This window comes from Aquarana catesbeiana, linkage group LG06 (assembly GCF_042186555.1).
Source record: "Aquarana catesbeiana isolate 2022-GZ linkage group LG06, ASM4218655v1, whole genome shotgun sequence".
NCBI classification, from domain to species: Eukaryota; Metazoa; Chordata; class Amphibia; order Anura; family Ranidae; genus Aquarana; species Aquarana catesbeiana.
This window is the reverse complement of record NC_133329.1, coordinates 144,469,700-144,496,261: the sequence shown is the minus strand read 5'-3', so window position 1 is coordinate 144,496,261 and position 26,562 is coordinate 144,469,700. Positions and strand designations below refer to the sequence as shown.

At 40.1% G+C, this 26,562-nt stretch overlaps 1 protein-coding gene across 1 annotated transcript in view; it reads left to right on the top strand.

Moving 5' to 3' along the window:
* LMTK2 (lemur tyrosine kinase 2) overlaps positions 1 to 26,562 on the top strand; it is a 181,808-nt gene that overhangs the window by 86,760 nt on the left and 68,486 nt on the right. The window contains exons 4-6 of the mRNA XM_073591007.1: positions 663 to 736; positions 2,501 to 2,619; positions 5,840 to 5,927. Coding sequence (XP_073447108.1) covers positions 663 to 736; positions 2,501 to 2,619; positions 5,840 to 5,927 — 281 coding nt within the window. The remainder of the gene's footprint in view (positions 1 to 662; positions 737 to 2,500; positions 2,620 to 5,839; positions 5,928 to 26,562) is intronic.

Below are 26,562 nucleotides of genomic sequence, written 5' to 3'. Positions count from 1 at the left end.
ATCATCTCCATTACATTGGGGATGGGGGGATTATTGGTTTTGCTAAAGGAGCAGAACTTTTGCTTTTAGTTCATCTTGCAGGAAGTGACAAGGGCAATGCATTTCTTTCAAGATCAGTAAGTATTTTCTGTACTTACTGAGAATGTGTTTTTAACCTGAAAATTTTAAAACGAATGCAGCCAGCACATCGTAGGACAGGGAAGCTTCCATATATTACACTTTTTGTTTCAGATATCCTTTAATCCTTAAGGAATTTGTGTACTTTTATTTGCTGCTTTGTTCCTATTTTCATTGAGGTAAGTTATCTTAATTGTTTTTTCTTTTAATGACATTTTTGTTGGCGGTATGACATTGTTGATGGAACTGTATAAGTGTTACTGTAGATCATAAGTGGTGCAGGTCGCATTACTACTTTTTATTTTTTTTTATTTATTTTTCTTCATTGCATACCATTATCTAGATGATGACTGAAGCCTATTCTGTTCTGCCACATAGTATACATTCTCCTCATGCCACAGTGCTCCCACACAAAGTTTTTAAAGGGCAGACACAATATGCAGGCCATCACACCATGCATTTGCTCAGCTCATTTTGTTACTCTGGTCACTTCTACTATATTTCTGCTCTAACAGGAGATCATTCTTGTGTTTTTGTCTTGCTAGATGCAGCAAAGTTCCAGATTGCCCGCCACAGTCTGAGCTACATTCAGGAGATTGGTCATGGCTGGTTTGGCAAGGTAAGATTTTTCTTCAACTCTGTTAAAATGAATGCCTATGTACTATGTAATCCTGTTTGGTCTTACGCACGCTGAGCGAGCAGTAATACAAATGTACTGGGATTTATTTCTTTGCTTACTTGTGTCTTTTTGTGCCATTGGTTTGTATTCAGCTAAGCAGTTGAGTAGTAATATTGTCACTGGAGTGACAGATGAAAAGTATGTTCTAACAGCCAAGGCTATTGGTTTAACTCTTCTTTCCCATCAGTTTTCTTTGTGGGAATCCTAGATAAAGTAATACAAGTTAAGTACTACTTCACTGGGTAAAGTTCTTTTCCCAGCCCCCTTCCCATGTAAGTGAATGCTCTAAGTATTTGGTCACTTTGTACCTGACGAAAGGGAGGCTCGGCTACTATGAACTCTGCTTAGTTCTTCGATAGAAATCAAGTGAATAAATGCCTTTTGTTTTAGATCAGGTATCTGGAGGAGCTCTTTTTCCAGGAACTTTTTTTTTTTACCACTTTTTGTGCTCTCTTTACCTATCCAAACAAGACAGTTATGAGTACAGGTCTGCTTTAAAAAGGGGAAGAAAAAAAGTTTGCTGTGTTATAGGAAACCTTTGGAAATGTTTAATTGTACATAAGCAGAACCTTTCCTCTAAACCTAGCAATGCACTTACTGGTATGTGAGTGTGCTTAGGCATGCTTGTGCCTATAGCCTTAAAGCTTTATATCTGCAGTGTGAGACAGTGCTGCCTGTGATTGCTAGTCTCACCAGCTCAGGAGAGAGATTTGGTGATTTCATTGCTTTTGCTGCTCCTTATTCACATTCCTGGAGGGTCGATCATGAGACAGCAAAGTCCACCTTTTACCAAGGCAGCCACCTTCACACAGGCATAGTATGGAGCAACCCCACTCCCAGAGATTCTCATCCATATGTAATTATACTGATTAATGAATAGGAGTAGTTTTAGTCATTTTTGTATGTGTGTATGTATGTGTAGGAGGAGGAGAGAAACGGTTTGTCATCTCTTTCCACTGAGATCTCCTTTCACTTCCTGTCCTATAGATGGAATAGGAAGTGGGAGGAAATCCCTCCAAAGTCTGAAAAATCAACCTAACAGTTGTGACTGGAACAGGTGTCCACATTAAAAGACTTCCCTTCTGTTCCTGCTCTTGTGACAGTGGTCACCAAAACAATTACAGTTTGAATCTTCTTGTTGTGGACATGAATAAAAACCTGAGGGGTTATAATGCCTCACCTGTGTACCCCCCCCCCCCCCTAAAAAAAAGGGAGGGGTTTAAGGACCCTCTAAAAGCTCTGCCTTCATGCTGTTTTCTCCTAAAAATAAAATGTTGTTTGCTTGGCTTCCATGCTGTGACTCCGTTCCTTTTAAAATTTTTAGTCACTGCCTGGAGCAAGTACAGAGATGAAGAATTCTGACCCTTTTCTCACTCTACAGAACTGCGTACTCCTTTTTGGGTCAAGGATGTTGGCCCTCTGGTCTTAATACTTTCAGACAGTATTGTACTCTCTGTAGGAGTTCATCAGTTTCAGCTTTTAGATCTCCCATGACAGGTTAACTTTGACAACTGAGTGATTCACATTAGCGTCTCATGCTGAAGCTTATACCTGTGTGTTGAGTGAAATGGAGACTGTCTTCTTGTCATTCTTCCTTGTTGTTCTTCTTTTCTGCTATTCTTATTCTTCCTTGTTAAGAGAAAATCAGTAATACTGGTTTGCGTGCTTAAAAATCCTTACATTGAGTTTTGCAATTGTGTTTAGGTTCTTCTGGGAGAGATCTATAGAGAGAACAGTGTTACAAGAGTGATTGTGAAGGAGCTGAGAGCGAGTGCAAGTTCGAAGGAGCAGGAGCAATTTATAAAAAATGGAGAGCCATATAGGTAAGTTTTTTTTTTTTTTTTTTTTTTTTTTTTTTTTTTTTTTTTTACATTCTTGTAAGCTGTGAAATGTATTTCAAGGTTTTCTATTGCATACAAGTGGAGGCTGGATCTTGATCCTATTTTAGGAGATGGTTTGCCCATACTAGCGGTGATGCAATGAACAGCACCATGGAAAATCACAGCTTCAGGGTTTTCATACAATATTGTTGCAATTTCTATAAAGTGTGTGTGTTAACCCCATCAATAAACTACTCATGTTTGGCCCATTTTGGTCTCTTAAATATACCATTAAAAGCATTTTTATATATTTTATATTGCCATTGTCTTGATACAGTAGGGTAAATGTACATGGTTTTCCCTAGGATAGGAAGTATGTTACTGGCAGAATCACAAGGTGCAAAAATGCCTGAAAATTTTTTTATAGCCACCACATCTAAGGCCTAAAGCCTCACGCACACAGCTCCAGGAGCATTAGCTGTAGAGTGAGTTTTGCAGCCTTTTTCAGAGTTTTTACAGAACAACTATACACCGACAAAAGCTTATGGCTCAAAGACTCTGATAAATGCAGCATAGCCATGTTTTTTCAGCGTTTTGAAGCGTTTTCACAGTTAGAGCGTTTTTACAGCTGAAAAACCCACTAGTTGTGGGTTTTTTTTCCAGCCAAAAAAATGCCCCTGCCAATAAAAACCGCTGATAACAGCCTATATGTTCATGCTATGGACACATAGGATAACATGCTGGGGAGTTTACTGGCTGTAGAAAAAAAAAATCCCTGAGCCAGGGACTAATGGGCTTTTAGCCCAGGTTTACACTGACAGCAGATTGAAATCGTGCGAGTTCAGCTGAACTCTCACATGATTTCATTCCCGCATGTCAGTCCCGACTTCGGGGGTGATTTCAGAGACATCTGTGTGGGTTCCTGCACAGATGTCTATACAAATCGCACCCTCCCGAAGTTGCCAAAAGTAGTACAGAAACTACTTTTGGGAATTGGTGGAGTGCCGCAAATGTGGCATTGCACCGATTTGGACGGTGCCATTGCCACCGATTTGCCAAATGGCATCAATGTTAACCTGAGCTTAGGAAGAGTTTTTTCAGCTGTAAAAATGCTCTAACGCTGATAAAAGCTTAAAAACGCGGCTATTCTGCGTTTATCAGTGTTTTTGAGCCATAAGCTTTTGTGGGAGTATAGATTTGCTAAAAACCGCTACAAAACTCATTCTACAGCTAAAGCTACTGGCGTTTTTATAACTTCCTGTATGCATAAGGCCTTAAAGTGATTGTAAATAATCACTTGTAAAACAACACATTCCGTTTAAAATTTAAATGAAAGGCTAAACATTTAGTGTATAGATTTAAAAAAAAAAAAAAAGTGATCACATTCCCTTTGTTCTCAGCTACATAAGAGCTGGGGAGAGGAGAAGCAGCAGCACACTGAGCTTCCCAGTGAATGGCTGTGCAGAGGGGTGCATGTCAAGACCAGGTAGAGAACTGACTACGGTGTGAACTCCTGCTTGGCATGGTCAGTTTTTGAAAGAAAAGCAAAGAGACTGGCAAAAACACCAGGGATTTTCACACAAAGGAAGCAATACAAAAAGAACAAGATACTTTTTTTTTTTTTTTTTTTTTTTTTATACAAGTACATGGTGTATAGGAGGCACATTTTAATATGAAATGTTGGGGTAACAAACACTTTATGCTACAATTAATTGCATGTATTTTTTCATTTTGGGTTTATATACGCTTTCATATGTGCTGAGCTTCTGTACTTGCTATTTAGCCTTTAACCATTTTGACTCTACAGCAATTTACCGTGGGTGTTTTTTTTTTTTTTTTTTTTCTTTCCCACTCGTGTAAAAATCTGCGTTTTTGGTTAAAAAATTACTTAAAATCTCCAGAACATTCTATATTTTTTATGAAAGCAAAGACCTTGTAAAATAAAAAGATAGTAGTTGCAATTTTTTATGTCGCATAATATTTGCACTGCTGTTTAGCAAAGACATATTTTCGGAAGACTCCCGCACCCAGAAAAAACGCAGAGGGAACATGTCAGCTCCCTCGCCGTGGACCGGGATCAGATGCCGACGCCGTGTTCTAAGGTGAGTATTTTATAATGAGCTAGTATGTGCTGCATACTAGCTCATTATGCCTTTGCCTTACAGGTTTTATTTTTTTTTTCAGTGCGGGTATACAACCGCTTTAACAGACCTCTAAATTATGGCATTGGGCAGGTGACCGCTCCTCTTTATTGAGATATTGGGGGTCTATTAGACCCCCAGGATCTCCCCTGTCCTCCAAAGCAACAAACTCAAAACAGAGTAAGCTTGGTTAGATGCTTCCCTTGCTGCATGAGCCAGAGAACGACATCTCAGAAACCTGAAGTGACAAGCTTTGTTGCTTCCTGCTTTATTCACTGCAGAGGAGGTTGAGGAAAGGACATTTCTCCATCTCCTCCCTCATTTCATCCTGTAGTCCTTTTATGTGGTCCCGGGCTCCCAGTAAGAACAACTCGCACCATGAAAGTGATCGCTGAGGGTAAAGTTTACACAGGCATTTCCTGAAATTGCGGTGTTAAAGGGGCCTATGTGCTGGGTTCACACCAGTGGGACTTCGAAACCGACATCCCTGCGTGACTTCATCACAGCTTGCATATGACTTCTTTAATAGAAGTCAATGCAAGTCATAATGAAGTTGCCCCAAAGTAGTGCAGGAACCTTTCCCTAATCGGGAGCGACTTGAGTCGCACCTATTAAAATGGTCCCATTGCTATTGGGCGCAACTTGTCATGCGACTTTGTCTTGACTGGAGTGTGAATCGGGGGTAATACAGGAAGTATACTAGGTGTAAACCGGGAAAACAGCCTACAAAAATGAATGCAGCCATCATCTAATGATTGGTAAGCTGCTATATATTACATTTTTGGGTTTCGGTTTACTACCAATTCAAGGTCATGGTGATAGACATTTGTAAGTCCTAGGCATTTCCATTAGAAAGCAGCTGCATATGTTCAAATGAAAAGATTTTGGAGACAAAATTGCATACACATGTTAATAAACCATGTGCTGTTTGTTATATGTATTGTATGTCTTCTGATCTATCTTTCAACATGTCTACATCAGTTTAAATAGAAAAATGTTCATGTCTGTCAGACTGGTACCGTTTGGTAATTTTTTTTTTTATTTTTTTTTTTCCTTTTCCTTCTCTCTCTTCTCTTCCTAAGCTACCTGCATCATCCTAACATTGTGCAGTGTGTCGGTCAATGTGTGGAGACTATGCCCTATCTTCTGGTATTTGAGCTATGTGAATTGGTAAGTTATTTACAATGCTGTAATATACAGTCAGGTCCATAAATATTGGGACATCGACACAATTCTAATCTTTTTGGCTCTATACACCACCACAATGGATTTGAAATGAAAGGGACCAAAAGTAATGGGACAATTGGCTGCTCAGCTCTTCCATGGCCGCTCAGCTGTTCCATGGCCAGGTGTGTGTTATTCCCTCATTATCCCATTTACAAGTAGCAGTTAAATAGCCAGAGTTCATTTCAAGTGTGCTATTTGCATTTGGAATCTGTTGCTGTCAACTCTCAATATGAGATCCAAAGAGCAGTCACTATCGGTGAAGTAAGCCATCATTAGGCTGAAAAAACAAAACAAACCCATCAGAGAGATAGCAAAAACATTAGGTGTGGCCAAATCAACTGTTTGGAACATCCTTAAAAAGAAATGACGCACCGGTGAGCTAAGCAACACCAAAAGACCAGGAAGACCACGGAAAACAACTGTAGTGGATGACTGAAGAATTCATTCCCTGGTGAAGAAAACACCCTTCACAACAGTTGGCCAGATTAAGAACACTCTCCAGGAGGTAGGTGTATGTGTGTTAAAGTCAACAATCAAGAGAAGACTTCACCAGAGTGAATACAGAGGGTTCACCACAAGATGTAAACCACTGGTGAGCCTTAAAAGCAGGAAGGCCAGATTAGAGTTTGCCAAACAACATCTAAAAAAGCCTTCACAGTTATGAAACAACATCCTATGGACAGATGAGACCAAGATCAACTTGTACCAGAGTGATGGGAAGAGAAGAGTATGGAGAAGGAAAGGAACTGCTCATGATCCAAAGCATACCACCTCATCAGTGAAGCATGGTGGTGGTAGTGTTATGGCGTGGGCATGTATGGCTGCCAATGGAACTGGTTCTCTTGTGTTTATTGATGATGTGACTGCTGACAAAAGCAGCAGGATGAATTCTGAAGTGTTTCGAGCAATATTATCTGCTCATATTCAGAAAAATGCTTCGGAACTCATTGGACGGCGCTTCACAGTGCAGATGGACAATGACCCGAAGCATACTGCGAAAGCAACCAAAGAGTTTTTTTAAGGGAAAGGAGTGGAATGTTATGCAATGGCCAAGTCAATCACCTGACCTGAATCTGATTGAGCATGCATTTAACTTGCTGGAGACAAAACTGAAGGGAAAATGCCCCAAGAACAAGCAGGAACTGAAGACAGTTGCAGTAGAGGCCTGGCAGAGCATCACCAGGAATAAAACCCTGCATCTGGTAATGTCTATGTGTTCCAGACTTCAGGCTGTAATTGACTGCAAAGGATTTGCAACCAAGCATTAAAAAGTGAAAGTTTGGATGATTGTTAATCTGTCCCATTACTTTTGGTCCCTTAAAAAGTGGGAGGCACATATACAAACTGTTGTAATTCCTACACCGTTCACCTGATTTGAATGTAAATACCCTCAAATTAAAGCTGAAAGTCTGCAGTTAAAGCATATCTTGTTCGTTTCATTTCAAATCCATGGTGGTGGTGTATAAAACCAAAAAGATTAGAATTGTGTTGATGTCCCAATATTTATGGACCTGACTGTAGTTGTTCTTTATCTACATTTTATTATAGGTATTCCTCCAACAGTACTCTTTGGAATATTGACCTCCTTCCTTATGTTTGATAATAATCACAGGTCTATCACGAGTGCTTTCATCACAAACCACTAGTAAGAGCCCTTTCACACTGCCAGCGCCCGGGCGTCAGCAGCTCTTTACCATAGTTTTTGTGGCACTTTTCTGACGCTAATTGGGCGGTTTTAACCCCTGCTAGTGGCCGAATAAAGGACTAAAAGCGACGCAGCGCTTTGCAGGTTCTTCGGTGCTGCCCATTGTTTTCAATGGGCAGGGGCGCTTTAGGAGCGGTGTATACACCGCTCCTAAAGCGCCTTAAGCTGCTTTTTTTTTTTTTTTACGTCCTGCCAGCGTAGCGCCCCAGTGTGAAAGCGCTTTCACACTGGGATTGCAGATGAGGCTATTTTTAGTGCTAAAAGGCTGAAAAACTCCACCAGTGTGAAAGGGGTCTAATACAAGCTGCTACAACCCAAGATTGCTTCACTTGTTGAATGGGGAAAAAAAAAATATATATATATATATATATATATATATATATATATATATATATATATATATATATATATATATATATATATATATATATATATTTTCCCCATTCAACAAGTGAAGCAATCTTGGGTTGTAGCAGCTTGTACTAGACCCCTTTCACACTGGTGGAGTTTTTCAGCCTTTTAGCACTAAAAATAGCCTCATCTGCAATCCCAGTGTGAAAGCTATATATATATATATATATATATATAATATATATATATATATATATATATATATATATATATATATACAAGCCCCCCCATAACCCTAACCCTCAAGACTTAGGCTCCACTAGACCTCTGAAGGTATTGTTATCTGGGACCAGTAGCTGTCAGTAGCATATCCAAGTCCTGTAAGTTTGTGAGGTGGGGCCTCCATGGATTTTAAATGTTTTTGCAACACATCCCACAGATAATTGGATTGAGATATGGAAAATTTGGAGGCCAAATAAACGCCAAATTTGTTGTGTTCCTCAAACCATTTTTGATTTCATCAGACCAGACCATCTTCTTTCATTGCTCAGTAGTCCGGTTCTGATGCTCGCATGCCCATTGTAAGAACTTTTGGCTGTGAATATGGGTCTGCATGGGTACACATCCAACTGCAGTGCACTGTGTGTCTTGACACCTTTCTATCAGAACAAGCATTAAAGTGTTACTAAACCCAGTAATATGAAAATGGTTCATCTGCTCCCCCATAGTTTAAAAATCTTCTTTTTACATTAAAATACTGCCAATGTATACCTTTTTGGCTGATCTGTATACCATGATCACATGATAACCTTCAGTGTTTGTCCAGAGCTGTGTGTTCAGGGAGGTGATTTGCACTATAGCCTGTATACACGCCCACATGTGTCATGTCAATATCATGTGACCTTGCCAGCTCTGAGAACAAGGAAATGTTCTTTCCAGCAATAGAGACTAACCTGAGCATGTGCAGGAGGACTACCCTCACTGTATTTTCTGACCTTGCCAAGAGACCCGGCAGGGGGGGAGGATCTGTCCATATAGGATCAAAGAGCCTTTTTACACAATGCAAAGTATTAACCCCTTAAGATCCACAGTGAGTATAGCAAGCATGCTATTCTGCACATACAGACATATTTTACTGTTGTGGGTTTAGTAACACTTATTTTTTCAGTAGTTTGAGCTACAGTAGCTCTTCCATTGGATGGGACTATACAGGTCAGCCTTCGTTCTCCAAGTGCATCTGAGCCTTGGCCACCCATGATTCTGTTGCTGTTTTTTATTCATTGGACCACTTTTAGGGTTTGAAGACCTTACTCGTGAAAGTGCATTATGATAAACATCAGACATCATTTTATGTAGTGGTAGTATAAATTATAGATTCTCAGATTAATTTAGAACTAGTTAAAAATTGCACATTGAATATCTGTTAAAAAAAAAAAATTGCACATTGGTAGGGCAGTAGACCAGGCAATACAAAATTCCCCAGCTCCTGATGCAGGTAGCAAGTAGCTGGTAGAAAAAAATAATTATACGGGAAGCCTCTGATTTTAGGTTGAATATGTGTTTATTGATTTGTATAGAAGACCTAAATAGAAACTAACGATTTTAACCTTACAGATTGAAACGCTTTAATTAGGCTTTCTTTGCTGAGTAACTGAGGATGTTTGCATTGTTTTAGGAAGAGGTGCCAATGGCTATGCAAATATTAAGATGGTTTTACATTTATATAATTTCACTGTTGATTCAGGCCTTATGGGCTTCAGCTTGTACATGGGCAAAATGTACAGCAGGTTTTTACAAAGCATTTTGCAGAGCTTTTTGACATGCTATGTTGAAGTCTTTAAAGGGTTTGTTAACCCACATTATTTACTTTTATATAATCTGCTCAGTCTCCTAATGATATGTCCCCCTGTGTGAGTTGTATTTAAAAAAAAAAAAAAAAAAAAAAGCTGTGTATACCTTGTTTGTGAGGGCTGATCGGTGGTCCCGTTGCCTCTCTCTCCCCGTCTGACAGATGCAGTGGGAGGGGCCGAGATTCCCCTGCTGACGTCAGTCTGGAGGAGGGGAGGAGAGAGCCGGCAGGTCACGTGACTGCCAATCAGCGCTCACAAATGAGGTATATACAGCTTTTTTTCTAAAAAAAAAAAAAAAAAAAAGAGAAAATTTTGTTACAACAGCCAGAATTCTGGCACCAGCTTTACAAATACAGTGAGTGACAAACCTCTCTCCAAAACTAGAAAGAACAGTTGTTAAAGATGGAGAAAATCAAAATTAACATTATGAAACCAAGTAGCCTCGCGCCATGTCTATCACAATGGTAGGCATGACAGAGCGTCTAGAAAAAATTGTTACATAGGTTACAGGAAGAAACTTCTCAATTCACTATGCAAAATGCACACAAAAAAATAACCATAAAACAAGGAGCCATGAGTACCAACTGTAACCATTATAAATGAGAATTCCCCAGCAAGAGGAACCTCAGACGTGACAGAAAAGAGTGAAGTAAAAAGAAGGGGAAATGAAAGACTAGGGAGGAAAACCCAGAGAGGAAAACAAGAAGCAAAGCTTCCAGGGGGAGAACAAAACTTATTCGGAGCCCTTGCAGCTTCACATGGACATAATCAGCCCAGGGGCTCCAGATAGCCACAAATCGCTTAGTATTATAATTGACCACACTGACAATTTGTTCGTTGAGCATTATCCAAGACACCTTTAGTCTATATAGTGAGATACACACTGAAGTCTTTTTCTATGACCTGGCTATAGAAAGTTTTGCAGCCAGGAACCTAAAGAAGATCAGACTCTGCTTGGAGCAGGGAAGATGCCCAACTGGTTAATTTACCAATGCAATACGGGGTTGTTGGGGGACAGGGATCTCTGAAACTTTCTGTATCAAAGCAAATTCCTTATTCCAGAAACACCGTAGCCTTGAACACTCCCACCATATATTATACATAGTGCCAAGCGCGTGGCATCCTCGAAAACATAGGGGTGAGGAAGACTGATACAACCTTGACAACCGGAAAGGCACCATGTACCACCTTGTCAGTACTTTGACATTGGCCTCAACTAGGGAAACGTTCAAGATACCCTTATAAGCCAAATTTTAGAGACTAGATCTGAGTCCCACACCCGCATGTATAAAAATTTTGTCTGTGGAGCAGCAGGCTATAAATGGTAGCAATACCTCCCTTGTGCCCCGCTTCCTAGGTACACCGTGTCTAATAGGGGGTGACCTTAGTATCCTTAGTCACTGACGGGCCTAGGAAATGCAAGAAATGTGAAATTTGAAGATATTGAAAGATTTCCGAAGAGGGCATTTTCAATTTGGATCGACAATGGGCTAGCGAACAGACTGCGAGGAGTCACAAAGTGCCCAATTCTGTATAAGCCCTTATTGAACCACCAGCCTTAAGTTTCAGGTTCCTGACCAGGGGAGATTATTAAACAGATGGTTTAGAGGGTGAAAAGGTGATACCAGTTTAGGATTGTTTGACACTCTGTCCCAGACTGCCAACAAATTAGTTAAGTTCGGTGCCAATATGTGCTCTCTACGTTTCTCTAATTGCCATTTGACGTAATCCACGTATTTATTTGTATATAATATAAATTATATATAATTACACGCACACTCATTAGGAGACCAAGCAGATTATATAAAGTAAATGTTACTTCAGCAGCAGGAAGGGGGTGGGCAGGCCCTGACAGGAGCAGGGAGGGAGGGGGGAGGACTGTGGATGATGGTGACACGTAAACTGACCACGGTGTCAGGGCTCAGCAGCCACAATACTTCGTGGTCAGCTTACATAAGGGAGGGTGGAAACTGGCAGGATCAGCCAGGTTTTTTAGGTGATAGAAGGGGCCAGGACACAGTATAAGCACTGTGCTGTATAACATGCTTTAACCACTTGACGACCACCCGACGCAGATGTACTGTGGCAAGATGGCTCGGCTGCCCGCGATCGTTCCCCGCAGAGACAGAATGGGTATCTGCCAAAGTAAACAAGGCAGATCTCCGTTCTGTCAGGGGATGATACTGATATGTCTTCCTGCTAAGCATGTCAATGTCAGGTGTCCAATCTGTCACTGCAATGTCGCAGTCCCGCTAAAAATCACTGATCACCGCCATTACTAGTGAAATAAACAAAAATGCCATGAATCTATCCCCTATTTTGTAGATGCTATAACTTTTGCGCAAACCAATCAATATATACTTATTGGGATATTTTTTTTTCTAACCAAAAATATGTAGATTACATATCGGCCTAAACTGATGAATACATTTTTATTTAATTTTTTTGGATATAAATTTTTTTCTGAAAGTAAAAAAATATATATTTTTTTTGTTTATAGTTAAAAAAATTTAAAATCTCAGAGGTGATCAAATCAAACTAGGGTCAACACGTTTCGTGGAAATGAGGAGCAAGCTACTACCACACCACATGGAAACTCTGGGGCTTTCCTGTATAATGAGCTCCACTCTGGGAATGATCTATCTCCCATGGGCCTGCGGGACTATACCTCACTGGACATTCTACCAGTACATCTCTGTGTACTGTGTGGTCTAGTTACAAGATGCATGAAAAATATATAAAACTGAAATCTTCCAGAAAAAGAATATACTTTTGTGATCATGTACATTTTAAGAGGTCCTGAAGAAGCATTCATTTCCATGAAATGCGTTGACCCTAATTTCTCTTTTCGACAAACAGCCATGTTTGTAGTGGATAATGTTTTGCTGGTATCCGTATGCAAGCCATAACAATTTAATATATGTCTTTTAAATATTTTATTGTTTAAAATAAAGAATTTGTACATATATTTTTTTTCTTACATAAGTGTACTTGTGTGATCAATGGAGGGTTATTTAAAATCCCACTACCTACCGTTTGTTGCATTATGCTTGTTAGATGGCATGCCATGTGTCCGTACAGTCCACTGGTCGCAAGCGGCAGCTGGCTACATCCTTTTATATTCCATAAAGATTATTGTAACTGCTCTCATCTCTATATTTTTACAGACAAGCGTTTAAAAGTAGTCAGGTAATGTAAAATTTAAGGCAATGTCCATGAACTCTCCACAGTCTATGGTCGTAGACTTTTATGTGGTACAGATTTTCTGACTAATTGAGTTTACTGAATCTCTAGCTTGTATTCGTGTAGTTCATTTGTGTTGGTAATTAGATTTATTGGCAAACCTGCTTCTAAGGCAGGCCATACATTGTACAATTTTCGTGTACAAGTTTTCTTTGGACTTACAAAAACCATATAATATGAGGTCAAACGTAAACACTTTCAATTTGTGTGCAGTCAGGCAGGCCCTTGCACCGCATAGTTGAAGGTAAATCTAAAGGAAATTGAATAAGAAAGTTGTGTAATGTATGGCCAGCCAAACTCTTGTCTATACAGCGCTCTACTTACCTTCATAAACCATGAGTATGATAAATACCGCTTGTACACCAAATTGTACATAAAGCACTGTGGTGCTGTAAATGTACTGCGAGGGATATGTGTTAGTTCACGGGATTGGAAAAGCCTTTCTTTAGGGTGTCACCTTGATTACAGAGCATGATTTACTTGGCAGTAATGTTGCTGTTTTTTCACACCTTAATTGGAAAATGTTTTTACAAGGCGTTTCTGTAAGTTGCAATGCAGATGTTTCTAAAGATACATACAGCTTTCTGTCCCAATAGTTTCATGTCATTATATCTAACTAGTTTCTGCTTTGTTGGTGACCAACATGCACATACTGAGTGACAGTTGGGTAAATCTGTCTAATAATCCGCCTTTTACAAGATAAATGGATATTGAAGTTCACTATTGTATGTAGTCGCTGTCTTTTAAAGCTCTGCATATGCAAAAAAATCTTTTACTGGCTTCTAATAATGCACAGATGAAATCCCCAATATAGCATATTCTAATTGTATCAGAAAAAATTGCATTCCAATAGAAGCTGATGGACTTGTGAACCCAACTCCATTGACAGTTAATAGTGTAGTGTTTTATTATGCCTTACAGTGGTTAGGTATAGCAGTAATGGGTAACCACAAGGTTCCACACTGCCCTTTTGTGGACTGTTGGTTTACAAACATTGCTTTGTTGTGACAGCCTGTTGACTGTTAGACACATTACACAAAGCCCAGGGAAAGCTGGGCCCTGCTTCCAGAAAATATTCCCCTGCCACCTGTCCATATAACTAGAGGGAGATGTCTGACTACCTCTGTCTAGCCTGTCTAGTTTAAGGTGTAGTGATAATCTTTAAATTACACCCATGTCCAGGGTGTTGACGTTATTTACTTTTCTCTCTCGTTTATTGAAGGGCATTTGAACTCTTAGGCCCGGTTCACACTGGTACGACATACTCTCCGATTTCGGGAGTACGTGTCGCATGACGTGTACAAATCAATGGTTCCCTATGAGAGCCGTCTTTACTGGTCTACAAGTACATATTTGGGGGGCACACCATACAATGCATTTAAATTCAAGATGGTGCTGCTGTAAGACCTATAAACAGTACAAAATATTTTACAGCGCACACATACAAGAATGACATTTCCTGCAGGGCTAGTTAAAAACACCTGAACACCTGAACATATTCAAAAAATACGGGGGTTTGGTCACACTATATGGTCCTATAGTGCTAAGCCCACTTACTGCGACAAAGTACCCCGGATTAGTGGGTCCTACACTAGTAATAGAATGGAAGATCCTCTGTCTCAACCATGGGAGCTGAACTCCTCTATGTGGGAGAACTGAAAGGGATACATCCTAATAACTGGTGGCCACTAAATAGGAGGTAATGAGGAGGGGGAGGGGTGCTCCAGCCCAAAAAACCTGGTCAGGGCCTATTACAACATACAAGTACATATTTGGGGGGCACACCATACAATGCATTTAAATTCAAGATGGTGCTGCTGTAAGACCTGTAAGGGATACTGGTCTGACACAAATCGGTCCGACGTTAGAAAAGATTCCTGCACTACTTTTGGTCCGACTTTGCCCCATTTTCAGCCCTTTCAATATCCTTGAAGTTGGATCCTCGTCCTAACCATCCGACTTGTGACATCTTACATGGTGACTAACTCTAAAGTTGGAACAAAAACGTATCCTGTTCATTCAAGTCGGATGGAAGTAGGACTGATGTCCAGGGCAAAGTATCTGTACAACATTGTTTTGGTTTTTTTTTTTTGTTTTTCGGGGGCCTGGAAAGCATTGCACCTGCCTGTAAACATCAGATTACAGGTGCAATGCAGGCTTCCTGCAAAATGTCTATGTAAGCTGTCTGCTTGTACCTCGTACAGGCAGGCAATTTCACACTCCCAGGAAGAATCGATGAACTACCTAGAACGCTTAACAGTTCATTGAGAACTACAAGCAGTCAGCCGTGAAGGCTGTTGGTACTTGTAGTTCATTGTTTCACAGAACTCTGTGAATGAATGACATAGCCATGAGGGAGGACCGCCAAACGTGAACTTATCCTTTTTAACCTTCAGATTACACGGTCACCTACAGGAGAACTGGACTGGTAAGCGTTTAAGGATAACCCCTCTCATTAACAGCATGCCTCAGAGTTTTGCTGATGTCCTAGGAGGACTCCATTGTGTTAAATTAGAACTCCAGACAAAACTTTATTTTGGAATTTAGAGGGATTAGAACAGTGGGGGGTTAAAACCGCGCCGCTAGCAGCCTAATAGCGCCGGTAAAGTGGTGCTAAAAATAGCGCCGCTTTACCGCTGACGCCTGGGGCGGCTCAGTGTGAAAGGGGTCTTAGGGAGATTCACTCTCTGTACAGGGGGTCCCCTAGTTACAAACACCCTACTTACAAACGGAGGGAGACAACAGGAAGTGAGAGGAAATCTACCCCATAGGAAGGGAAATTCACTCCTGTAAGAGCTATTATGGGGAAAAGGTACCTCTACTGATGCTTTATCACCAATCCTTGTTTCCACAACAACCCAACATTTTCAAAATCCAATTGACACTGGGACAGAAAGTGAGGTGAAATCTTCTGAACAGGGGCAGAGACAGCAAAACAAATGTTACAGGGTTGATAACCCCTCCCTATGATATCCAAAAAGCTTAAAAATAGTTTTTTTGGCTGGAGCTACATTTAAAAAATGTACCTGTTCCGACTTACAAACAGATTCAACTTAAGAACAAACCTACAGTCCCTAACTTGTTTGTAACCCGGGGACCCCCTGTATTTGCCCTGTTTACCATTATCACAGAGAATATAAGTGACAGAAAATCCCAAATTTTGGGTTGTCTCCAGAACAGGAATAGAGGGGAAACCTTTAAATGGACACACTGGTGTCCCTCTCACTTTGGAGGGATTTCCTCTTGCTTCCTTTTTTGGTCATATGACAGGAAGTAAAGGAAAATCTAATTTCTTCTGTGTGCCTCATGTCCATTAAAGGATAAGTTCACCTTTTCTAACATGTTACATTGAGGATGTAATATGTAACATGATACAGATGCATGGCAGAGTGCAAAATCTGGTGCAGCTGTGCATAGTAGCCAATCAGCTTCTAACTTCAGCATGTTAAAAGAAAAAAAAAAAAAAACCTGAAAGCTAAATGGTTTCTATACAGAGCTGCACCAGATTTTGCACAATCATGGCTGCAGCTGCGGACAGCATTCTGGTATAACCGCTTGCTGCCCAGGATGTGTAGCAAGTGGTTAATGAAGAACTCTAGGAATGAGATTAGTTTGGGCCAGCTTGGCTCAAACAAATTATCCAGATGCTACCTCTGGTAAATGATGATGGTGTATTTTACTGTTGCAGTCTATGCTACATAATGTAAGTGGCCACTCCCCCTCTTTGCCCTAATCATTGGCTTGCTCCCTCACCTCTTTCACTCAGCCATGCATTTGTTTCAGTGAATACAAGGTGTTCTCTGATTGGCCTGTGCATTGCAGTAACGCATGCATGGGAAAAATGCCCTTTTTTGGGCTCAATTAGAGCAATACTTGTAGCATAATGTGCCTTTTAGGGCTTGAGCCAGTCGTTCCATGTCCGTTCGGCTGTATTGATCTGCAGTGCTTTCACGTTGCATAAAAACAGCATGTCTACATGTTTACACAGTGCATAGCGGGGTGACACTACAGCGCCCAGTGGTCCTGTCTGTGTCCAGGGCTGTGCATTTGTCCCTGTATGGATGTATAGGAAGCACTGCTGAGCCTCTGCGTCAGTCTGCCTGTCAGTGATTTTTAACAGGCTGCTGACCGCAGCAGAATAGCACACCTGTCACTCCCGGGTACACAAACATGCAAATCTGCATGCTGTATGGGCCTCTGTGTTCGTGTGAATGAGCTTTTAGACAGTTCTTTATATATCAGGTGTCCTCATTGGAAGATTTACCCACACACATTTTATGTTGACAACTGAGAAATTATTTTTCACTTCCCATGTTGTCTTATGTGACAGCAGTTGCTAGGACTGTGAGACGGTGAGCCACGGAGACATAGAAACCACTAAAAATCTGAGAGGTCCTTAGACTTGCCCACTCAATTTAAAATAGAAAAAAAACAATTGTTTATATATAATTATAAAGGGTTAAATATTGAGCTATTCTTCCTCAGATTGTACATTTATTCTATCTATACATATACTATCTATACATAATACTCTATATAGTATTCGATATTATGTTGGAACTTCAGAGTAGTATACTTATTTTGATTACACTTATATTCCCATGATCTGCCATGCCAACTTTGCTACAGCATAAAAAAGACCCATGGTCGTCGTCTTCTCGATTTGCAGTTTTCTATAGCACAGTATGTAAATATGTTAAAAAATGGTACCATGCTGCCACCCAGTGGAATTTTAAGTTATATCCTATAGCTTTTGCTGTTGAAGCTGAATTAAATTATATCCAATAAAATTTTTATTTTGGAACAATTTTCACTTCTTTTTTGTTCATGAATTGTTTCAAAATTGTTGTATTAACACTAATACACCCACCAGTCTAAGGCCTGGTAAGCTGCAACATACAGTATATGCAAAAGTCTTTATTCAAGCATTAGCCCATACAAACTGAGATTTCCACTATAGATGAACATTTCTGGGCAGAAACTTTTACAGAGAATTCTGTTTCATCTTCTAGTTTTCGCAACCGAACCACAAACATGTAAAATCTCACCGAGACTCCCACATAGTGGCCACAACACCTCAGTGGAGTCTGAGAGCAGTACAGCAGATTTGCAGAGTCCCCAAGTGATTTGGGCTGGAGTTGCACTGTTCTGTGCACATACATGGTAACCCAAGCATGTAGGTGATGTTGCACCCATTCCAATTTCCCTTTGTTTTTCACACTAGACTGCACTGCATACAGTAGTTGTGAACAAGCCAACATAGGAAAGAGTAGGATTTCTATTTGACATGCATTTTCATGCAGCAAAATGGAAGACGCTTGCTGCATTAAAATGGATGAGTGTAAATGGGCCCCTCCAAGAATCATCTTATTTTTTTTTTTTGTTAATGCCCTAAACTTGCATTTAAAGAGCTTAGTGAGGTAATCTACTCACATAAGAGAATTCCTTCTAGTGGCTAGAATATATGAATAGTCTAGCCAATAGAATGAGTTTACACGTCTATGTAAACGTGTAATTACACACAAAAACAAGCATTTTTTTTTTATTTTTTACATTGGATTTTTCTGTGCAGGATTATCTAGCATAGACCGGAATATTTTAGTATGCTTGTGTGTACATCTTTAAAAAGAGGACTGCTCTGCTGTTAAAGTTTTTTTTGGTTCTTAAAAGAAAAAAAAAAAAGTCTGGGAACATGTAGTCTGCTCTCTTGTCCTATAGGAAACGTGATTATAGTGTTAAATGTGACAGTACCATACAAAAAAAAAAGTGTTAATGCAGAATTGAAGTGTCATTCCTGGCAAAAAGGAAATATTGCCCTTTTTAATTTTTGCCTCATACATTACCATTTTTATAGACTTTGTTCTTTCTCCTCAATCTAAGGATGGTGCAAGTATAATGCTTTCACCATGCTTCTAAACATAAAAAAATAAAGCAGATGCTGCTCTTTTGTTAAGGAGTGATCAGTTCTCATGACTCACAAATACTCACCATGGCAGAGGTCCCTTGCAGCTCCTTTCTCCATTGCAACCAGCACTAAAATTCCCAGTTTTGGATGCTGAGGATAGTGTTAGTGAAAAGCAGGAATGCAGTGCTGACAGTGTTTACAAATGGGTCGGAGGGACCCCTTTACATAAACACTGTCACTTTGTCCTGATAGTATGTGGCAAGGTAACAGTGTGTCTAATAGTATCATTACAGGGGTTAACTACATGCAATTATCAGCATTCAATATGTCTCCTTTGAAAATTATGGGGCTTTTTGAAATATCCAAAAACATGATCATCATTTTTTTTATTGTACAGGATTTATATAGAACCAACAGTTTGTGCAGAACTTTTCAAAATAAAGGCAGACTGCACAATCACAATACAAAATGGTTTAGGAATGCCCTGCTTGAATGAATGCAGATGTCTGCATGCTGTACAGTTCAAACATCAACTCCTGTCCAAGTTGAAATTACAGCTGAACTCTGAGAATTAGACAAAATCTACCCTTGGCAGCTCCCATATCCCTCCTGCACTGTATGGTTTAAGTGGGTCTCTGGTCTAGGGGTGCAGGGATAGGATGCTCTTAGCTGCTGTTGCACTCTCTCTCCTCTTCCATGTACATTGCAGGGTCAGTAGCCTTGCACCATACATAATATTGAGGGAGCACCCACAGTCCAGAGCTTCAGATAAAACCATGCTGAAGCCTGCTGGACCAAGGAATTGGGTAAGTAATCGCCTTCATACTGCTCCCCTATGGAAAAGGGGGGCAGATGTCTCTGCAAGGATAGATTGTATCAACATTTTAGCGTTCATGGCATGGTAGGGACACAGATTATCTAGCCAACATTTTTTTCAGCTGGATATACACTGTAGAAAGCCAAGCCAACCACTGCTTAGTCACCTTTCTGTCATTGTTTTGTTGTAGTTCCCATGCCTAAACAATGCAAGTCTGGTGACCTCAGCTGAGCACGCTGTAGATTCTTTGCTGTCTGTCTGAAAATTAAAAAGGGGCAGCATAGCATAAAACTTGGGGAATTTTCTATGCTGACAGAATTTTTTATTTTCTGTAAAGTTTTAAGTTCTGGCCACAGCAAATGAGCAATACACTCCTCCCTGAATAATAGAAAAATACATTCTGTCATCTGTTAATATTAGAACAACTCATGATTAATGGAAACAATAAAATGACACCTGTGGAAATTTTCCACAAACATGGAATTCATGAGTTAATCTCTCCCATATATTTGATCTTTCTACGTACTTCTGTTTATCCCTGCTTATGGAGTATATGTTTCAGCTAAATTTTGGGATGGATTTGTTTTTTGGGCTGTTTTTTTTTTTTACTTTGCCTATACATTTAGCCAATTGAGTGTTTTAAATGTTTTTTTTACAGGTTAAGGTACTGCATTTGGCAGCATAAACATTTTGTCATGCTGTCAGTCATTTTGTGGTCGGCACAGAGCATCAAAGTAGCTGGACTGCTCAGCATATACTTTGCATTTTCTAAATTTAAAGTTGAGCTTACTTAATTACCCCGACACTTTGAATTAAAGCCTTTAAAAAAAATAAAAATTAAGATAAATGATCCAGTACTTGTTCCAGCCACCTGTCTTGTACATTCCCCCCTGTAGTTCCCAGTAAAGGTAATTACATCCCTCTTGGTCTGATCCGCCCACTGTGATCCGTCACTGTTTTCTTTTTTTTTTTTTTGTTCGGAGCAGCTACATTCATTTTGAATGCGCCAAAGAAGCTTATGTACCAAATTTTGGCACGGAACCAAGTGCATTTAGCGTTATGCTGTGATTTTTGGGTTTTTGTCGCTCGACAATCGTGGCACAATCACACTGTGTTTGGGGTGCCATTAAGAAATGCCATTGCGAGCACATTGCACGTTTTGTTAGGATTCTGAAGTCACAGGCAGACTCGTGTGATTCTGTCCACGATTCCAATACGCTCAGGTATGAACAGCGCCTTACTAAGAACTACAGTCTGAATGGGCAGCAGTGTGAGTGGGACTGTGCACGTGTATGAGATGAATCAGACTCCTGGCTTGTCAATCTAACTACTCTGTACAGTGGGAGGGTCAGACCAGGAGTCTAAAGCTCTTGGGTCTGCCTACTGTACAGCATAGGTAGATGGACAAGCCAGGAGTCCTGATTAATCTCATACACGTGCACAGTCCCTCTCGCATTGCTGCCCATTCAGAGTCTAAATCCAGGGCATGATGGGATCTGTAGTCTTTGGTCTATGTGGTGACAAACACTAACTGGAAGTGATGTCGCCACTTTAGAGATCCTACTCCTGGAGACTAGGGATAGAGAAGATTCTGTGTAAAGAGATGTCACTGATTTTTTATTTATTTTTAAACCGTAGTTTTGTACACAGCGTGCAATTTTAATCCGAATCACAGTAGCAGTTTTGCTTCACTACACATGGCTAAATGCGCAAATGTTATCACTATCCCGGAGTGCTTCTTTAAAGAAGTTTTGGTGCATTTTAAGCTAGGTTTGTACAGGCAGCAGGTTTAAACATAGCTCTGAAAAGCATTCCATGGTGGATCCTGTTTAGAGCCAGGTTACAGGCTTTCACGAGGTGATACTGCAACTTCTTTAATGCTTGATTTTCAATCCCAAGGGGAATTTAACATTGCAGTGCAGCGCTGCAACCACCTTGCAGCACAGTGCCATTCAATAGGTATATTTTGGCAACCGCAATGCCAACATGCATGTCTGTACTGCCCCATTCAACAGTAAGGTTCACAGACGTGCTTCGCTACCATAAGGTAAATGCCGTTTTTGTTTTTTGTTTTTTTTTTTTTATTGTTGCAAGTCACCAATGTGAACAAGATCTTAGTCAGGTAAAACATTTTCAAGTCTTGTTGTGTATGTTTGCTGTCGCCACATGCTTCTTGTTATATGTGAATGTGTTACTGGAGGTACCAAAGGATGGGACCTCCTAATGTAAGGAAAAAGGAAGGCATTAAAAGAAGAAGTTCTATAAAAGATGACATTGTATACTGTCAGACTAGGAGTAAACCGTGAAAGCTCAAGGAATATAAGAGAATATTATAGGCCACATTCCTTGTTCATCTAAAGAGGTTTTGAATGGTATGAGGTAAGGCTTGCATTGGTGTTCTGCTTGGAAGTGAATAGGAGAAAGCAAGACTGCCTTTATCCTTGTGTTTTTTTTTTTTTGTTTTTGTTTTTTTGTCTGTCTTCAGTTTTTTCTTTTCTGTTGGCTTCTCAGACACTTGTACCAGATTATTCTCATACTATAGGCATTGTAAAATGCTTCACAGGCGAGAAGAACATAAAAAATAAATTGTGGTCAACGTTTAAAAATTTGCTAGAAAACCATTAGTACTACCCAGGAAATGTTTCAGTGTGTCATGATATGTTCTGTGCAAACTCACTCTGTCTACAGAGGGAAAGTGGTAGTTATTCTCAGGGAACACAATGGCTTGTGGGTTCAAACTCAGTCTGTGTACTGACAGCTTAAGTGAATAACATTGATTATTTTGTTACAATGGCATCTGAAAGTCAGTGGGATATATTAGGCAGCAAGTAAACATGTTGCCCCTGAGGATGTGTTAAAGCAGAAACAATGGCATAACAGTTTGTTGTGCATGGGGCTGGATAGCCGCAAACTGGTCGGGGTGCCCATGCTGACCCATTTCCACAGCCAAAAGCACCTACAATGGGCAAATGAGTATCAGAATTGGACTTCTGAGCAGTGGTGAAGGTGGCCTGGACTGATGACTCCTGTTTTTATGTACATCATGTGGATGGCAGGGTGCATGTGTCTGTAGCTTACCTGGGGAGGAGATGGCACCAGGATGCACTATGGGAAGCATGCAAAGGCAGTGTAATGTTTTGGGCAATGTTCTACTGGGAAAGGTTGGGTCCTGCCATTTATGTGAAAGTTAATGGACACGTACCAACTACCTAAACATTGTTTCTGACCAAGTACACCTCCATGGAAATGGTATTGCCTGATGGCAGTGGCCTCTTTCTGCAGGTTAATGCGTTCTGTCACACTGCAAAGATGGTTCAAGAATGGTACGAGAAACCTAACACCGAGTTTGAAGTGTTGACTCCAAATGCTCCAGATCTCAGTCCAGTCAAGCATCTCTGGGGTGTGCTGAAAAATCAAGCCTAGTCCATTGAAGGCCCCACCTCGCAACTTACAGGACCCTAAAGGATCTGATACTGACGGCTTGGTGCCAGATTCCACAGGATAACTTCAGAGTCCTAGTGGCAACCATGCCTCAATGGTTCAGGGCTGTTTTGGTGGTCAAAGGGGGACCTACGTAATAGGTGGGTGTTTATAAAGTTATAGCTGATCGGTGTATATGTAAGGATTGAACCACATGGAAATACTGAGCAAAGCATCTAGCAATATGAATGCCAAGAGCCACCCAAAATATAGGTTGTGCCTCTTGATCAGTTTGAACATTTTCTTTACATTTATTTTCTTTTAACCACTTGCCGACCAGCCGCCGCAGTTGTACTGCGACAGAATGACGCAGCTGGGCGAAACGACGTTATGTAATGTCACATGGCCCTGTGGCCACTAGGGGTGCTCGCCCACGGAGCTGAGGCGAGTGCCCAGCAGTCGCAATTACCGCTAGGCTCCTGCAATCGCTCGGGGAACACAGAGAACCGGGATCTGTGTGTGTAAACACAGTTTCCAGTTCTCTGAGGGGAGAAGTGACTGATCGTCTGTTCATACAGAGTATGAACAGCGATCTATCTCGTCCACTCCCCATTCAGTTAGAACACACTAGGGAATACAATTAACCCCTTGATCGCCTCTAGTGTTAACCCCTTCCCTGCCAGTGACATTTTTACAGTAATCAATGCATTTTTATAGCACTGATCGCTGTAAAAATGCCAATGGTCCCAAAAATGTGTCAAAATTGTCCGACGTGTCCGCCATAATGTCGCAGTCCCGATAAAAATCACAGATGGCTGCCATTAGTAAAAAAAAAAATTAATAATAAAAAATGCCATAAAACTATCCCCTATTTTGTAGACGCTATAACTTTTGCGCAAACCAATCAATATACGCTTATTGCGTTTTTTTTTTTTTTTTGTTTTTTTTTTACCAAAAAAATATGTATAGGCCTAAACTGAGGAAAAAAATTGTTTTTTTATATATATATTTTTGGGGGATATTTATTGTAGCAAAAAGTAAAAAATATTGCGTTTTGTTTTTTTTTTTTTCAACCAATTTTTTTTATAGCGCAAAAAATAACTGCAGAGGTGATCCAATACCACCAAAAGAAAGCTCTATTTGTGGGGAAAAAAAAGGACGTCAATTTTGTTTGGGTGCAACGTCGCACGATTGCGAAATTGTCAGTTAAAGCGACGCAGTGCCGAATCGCAAAAAGTGCTCTGGTCAGGAAGGGGGTCAAATCTTCCGGGGCTGAAGAGGTTAAACCTTAGAATTCATGCTGGTCTCTTCCCTTTCTATTCAAATTTAAAAAATAAAAGCGTTGGCTGCAATTCCACTTTATAGTAAACCTATCAGATTTGGTAATTTAGACTTAATATATGATGAAGACATGTTTGAGCAAATGCCCCCCTGCATTTCAAAGAATTTTTAGTAGATCCAGATAGCGGCATAATTTGTAAATTAAATTTTGGCCCTGCCTTATTTTTTTTTTTTAACCGTGAGGTTTGCCCTCATTGACCAAAAAAGATCCTCGGGAGGTAAGATGGGGCAGAGCCCATCCGGTCTTTTGCAGGAAAGTCACATTTGTGTATAATTTCACCTAACTAATCTTTGGATCTACAGATCATTTTAATATGCAGCATCTATTAAAGGTAAACTTTGCATTGTTTTAAATCACTTCAAATAGTTTGGTTTGCACAGGTTTGGGACTGTTTTATTTATGGCCCATTCACACTATTATGTTGCAGTAACGTGCATTGCCATGCATCACATGCATTTTTGCAGTGCCTTTAATTTTGAATGGCGCCCCAGCGGTGCAGCCAGTGGATGTGTTGCAGCACAACACACTAATGTACCATATGGTGCACTGCCAGAAATTACATGCTCCTATTTGGTGCATTGGGCAGCCCATTGAAATGAAAGGGTGACCCTAACACAACACATGTTAATGGACTGTAGTAGTGTGAATAAGCCCTAAATGTATTATAATTACCTGGAATCTATTGTCGGGGTCCGATGGGTAAACAGGCTCTTTTCAGACCATTCAATAAACTTAAAATCCACTTTATTTATCAGCAAGCAGAAAATTGACTGGCTTTGTCTTCAGATTCAGAAGAGGAGATTAAGGAGGGATATGATCAACATGTATAAATAGATCAGTGGTCCATATAGTGAACTTGGTGCTGAGTTATTCACTTTTAAGGTCATCACAGAGGATAGGGGGGCACTCTTTACGTCTAGAGGAAAAGAGATTTAATCTCCAAATTTGGAAAGGTTCTGTCATAGTAAGAGCTGTGAAAATGTGGCATAAACTACCTCAAGAGCTGCTTCTGTCCAGCTCAGTAGATTGTTTTTAAAAAGGCCTGGATTCTTTCCTAAATGTACATAATATAACTGGGTACTAGAATTCATAGGTAAAGTTGATCCAGGGAAAATCCGTCTGCCTTTTGGGGGGATCAGTAAGGAATTTTTTTCCCTGCTGGAGAAAATTGGATCATGCGTTGTTGGGGTGTTTTTTTTTTTTTTTTTGCCTCCTTCTAGATCAACTGTGGATATAGGATTGTAATTTTTTTTTTTTTTTTCTTGGTTGAAATAGATGGACTTGTGTCTTTTTTCAATCAGACTATCCATGTAACTTAGATTTAGTTTAAACACGACCGGTAAATCTTCCCATCAGTACAACTCAGTCTTAAAAGAATAACTTTCAGCGTCCCATGCACAGTATTTAAATGTATGTATGTCAGCCTATGTAAACAAGGCAGAGCTCTGTCCTGTCAGTGGGGAAGTGATGGATTTTGATACCCTGCAAAGCAGGGAATAAAATCCACTACATCCCTTAGTAAAACCATGACCTAGTACACACAAAAAACATGTTGGTCACACAGTTAACCCTTTGATTGCCCTAGATGTTTAACCCCTTCCCAGCCAGTGTCATTAGTACAGTGAGGGTGCATATTTTTAGCACTGATCACTGTATTGGTGTCGTTGGTTCCCACAAAATGTCAGAATGCCTGCCACAATATCGCAGTTCCTATAACATACTGATAGGCGCCATTACTAGTATAAAAATAAATAAAAATTCCAGTAAATATCCCATAGTTTGTAGAAGCTATAACTTTGTGCAAACCAATCAATATACACTTATTGGGATTATTTTACAAAAAAAAAAGTAGCAGGATACATATTGGCCTAAATTTATGAAGACATTTATTGGATATTTTTTATAGCAGAATTTTTTTATTTTTTTGTTTACATACATTTTATTT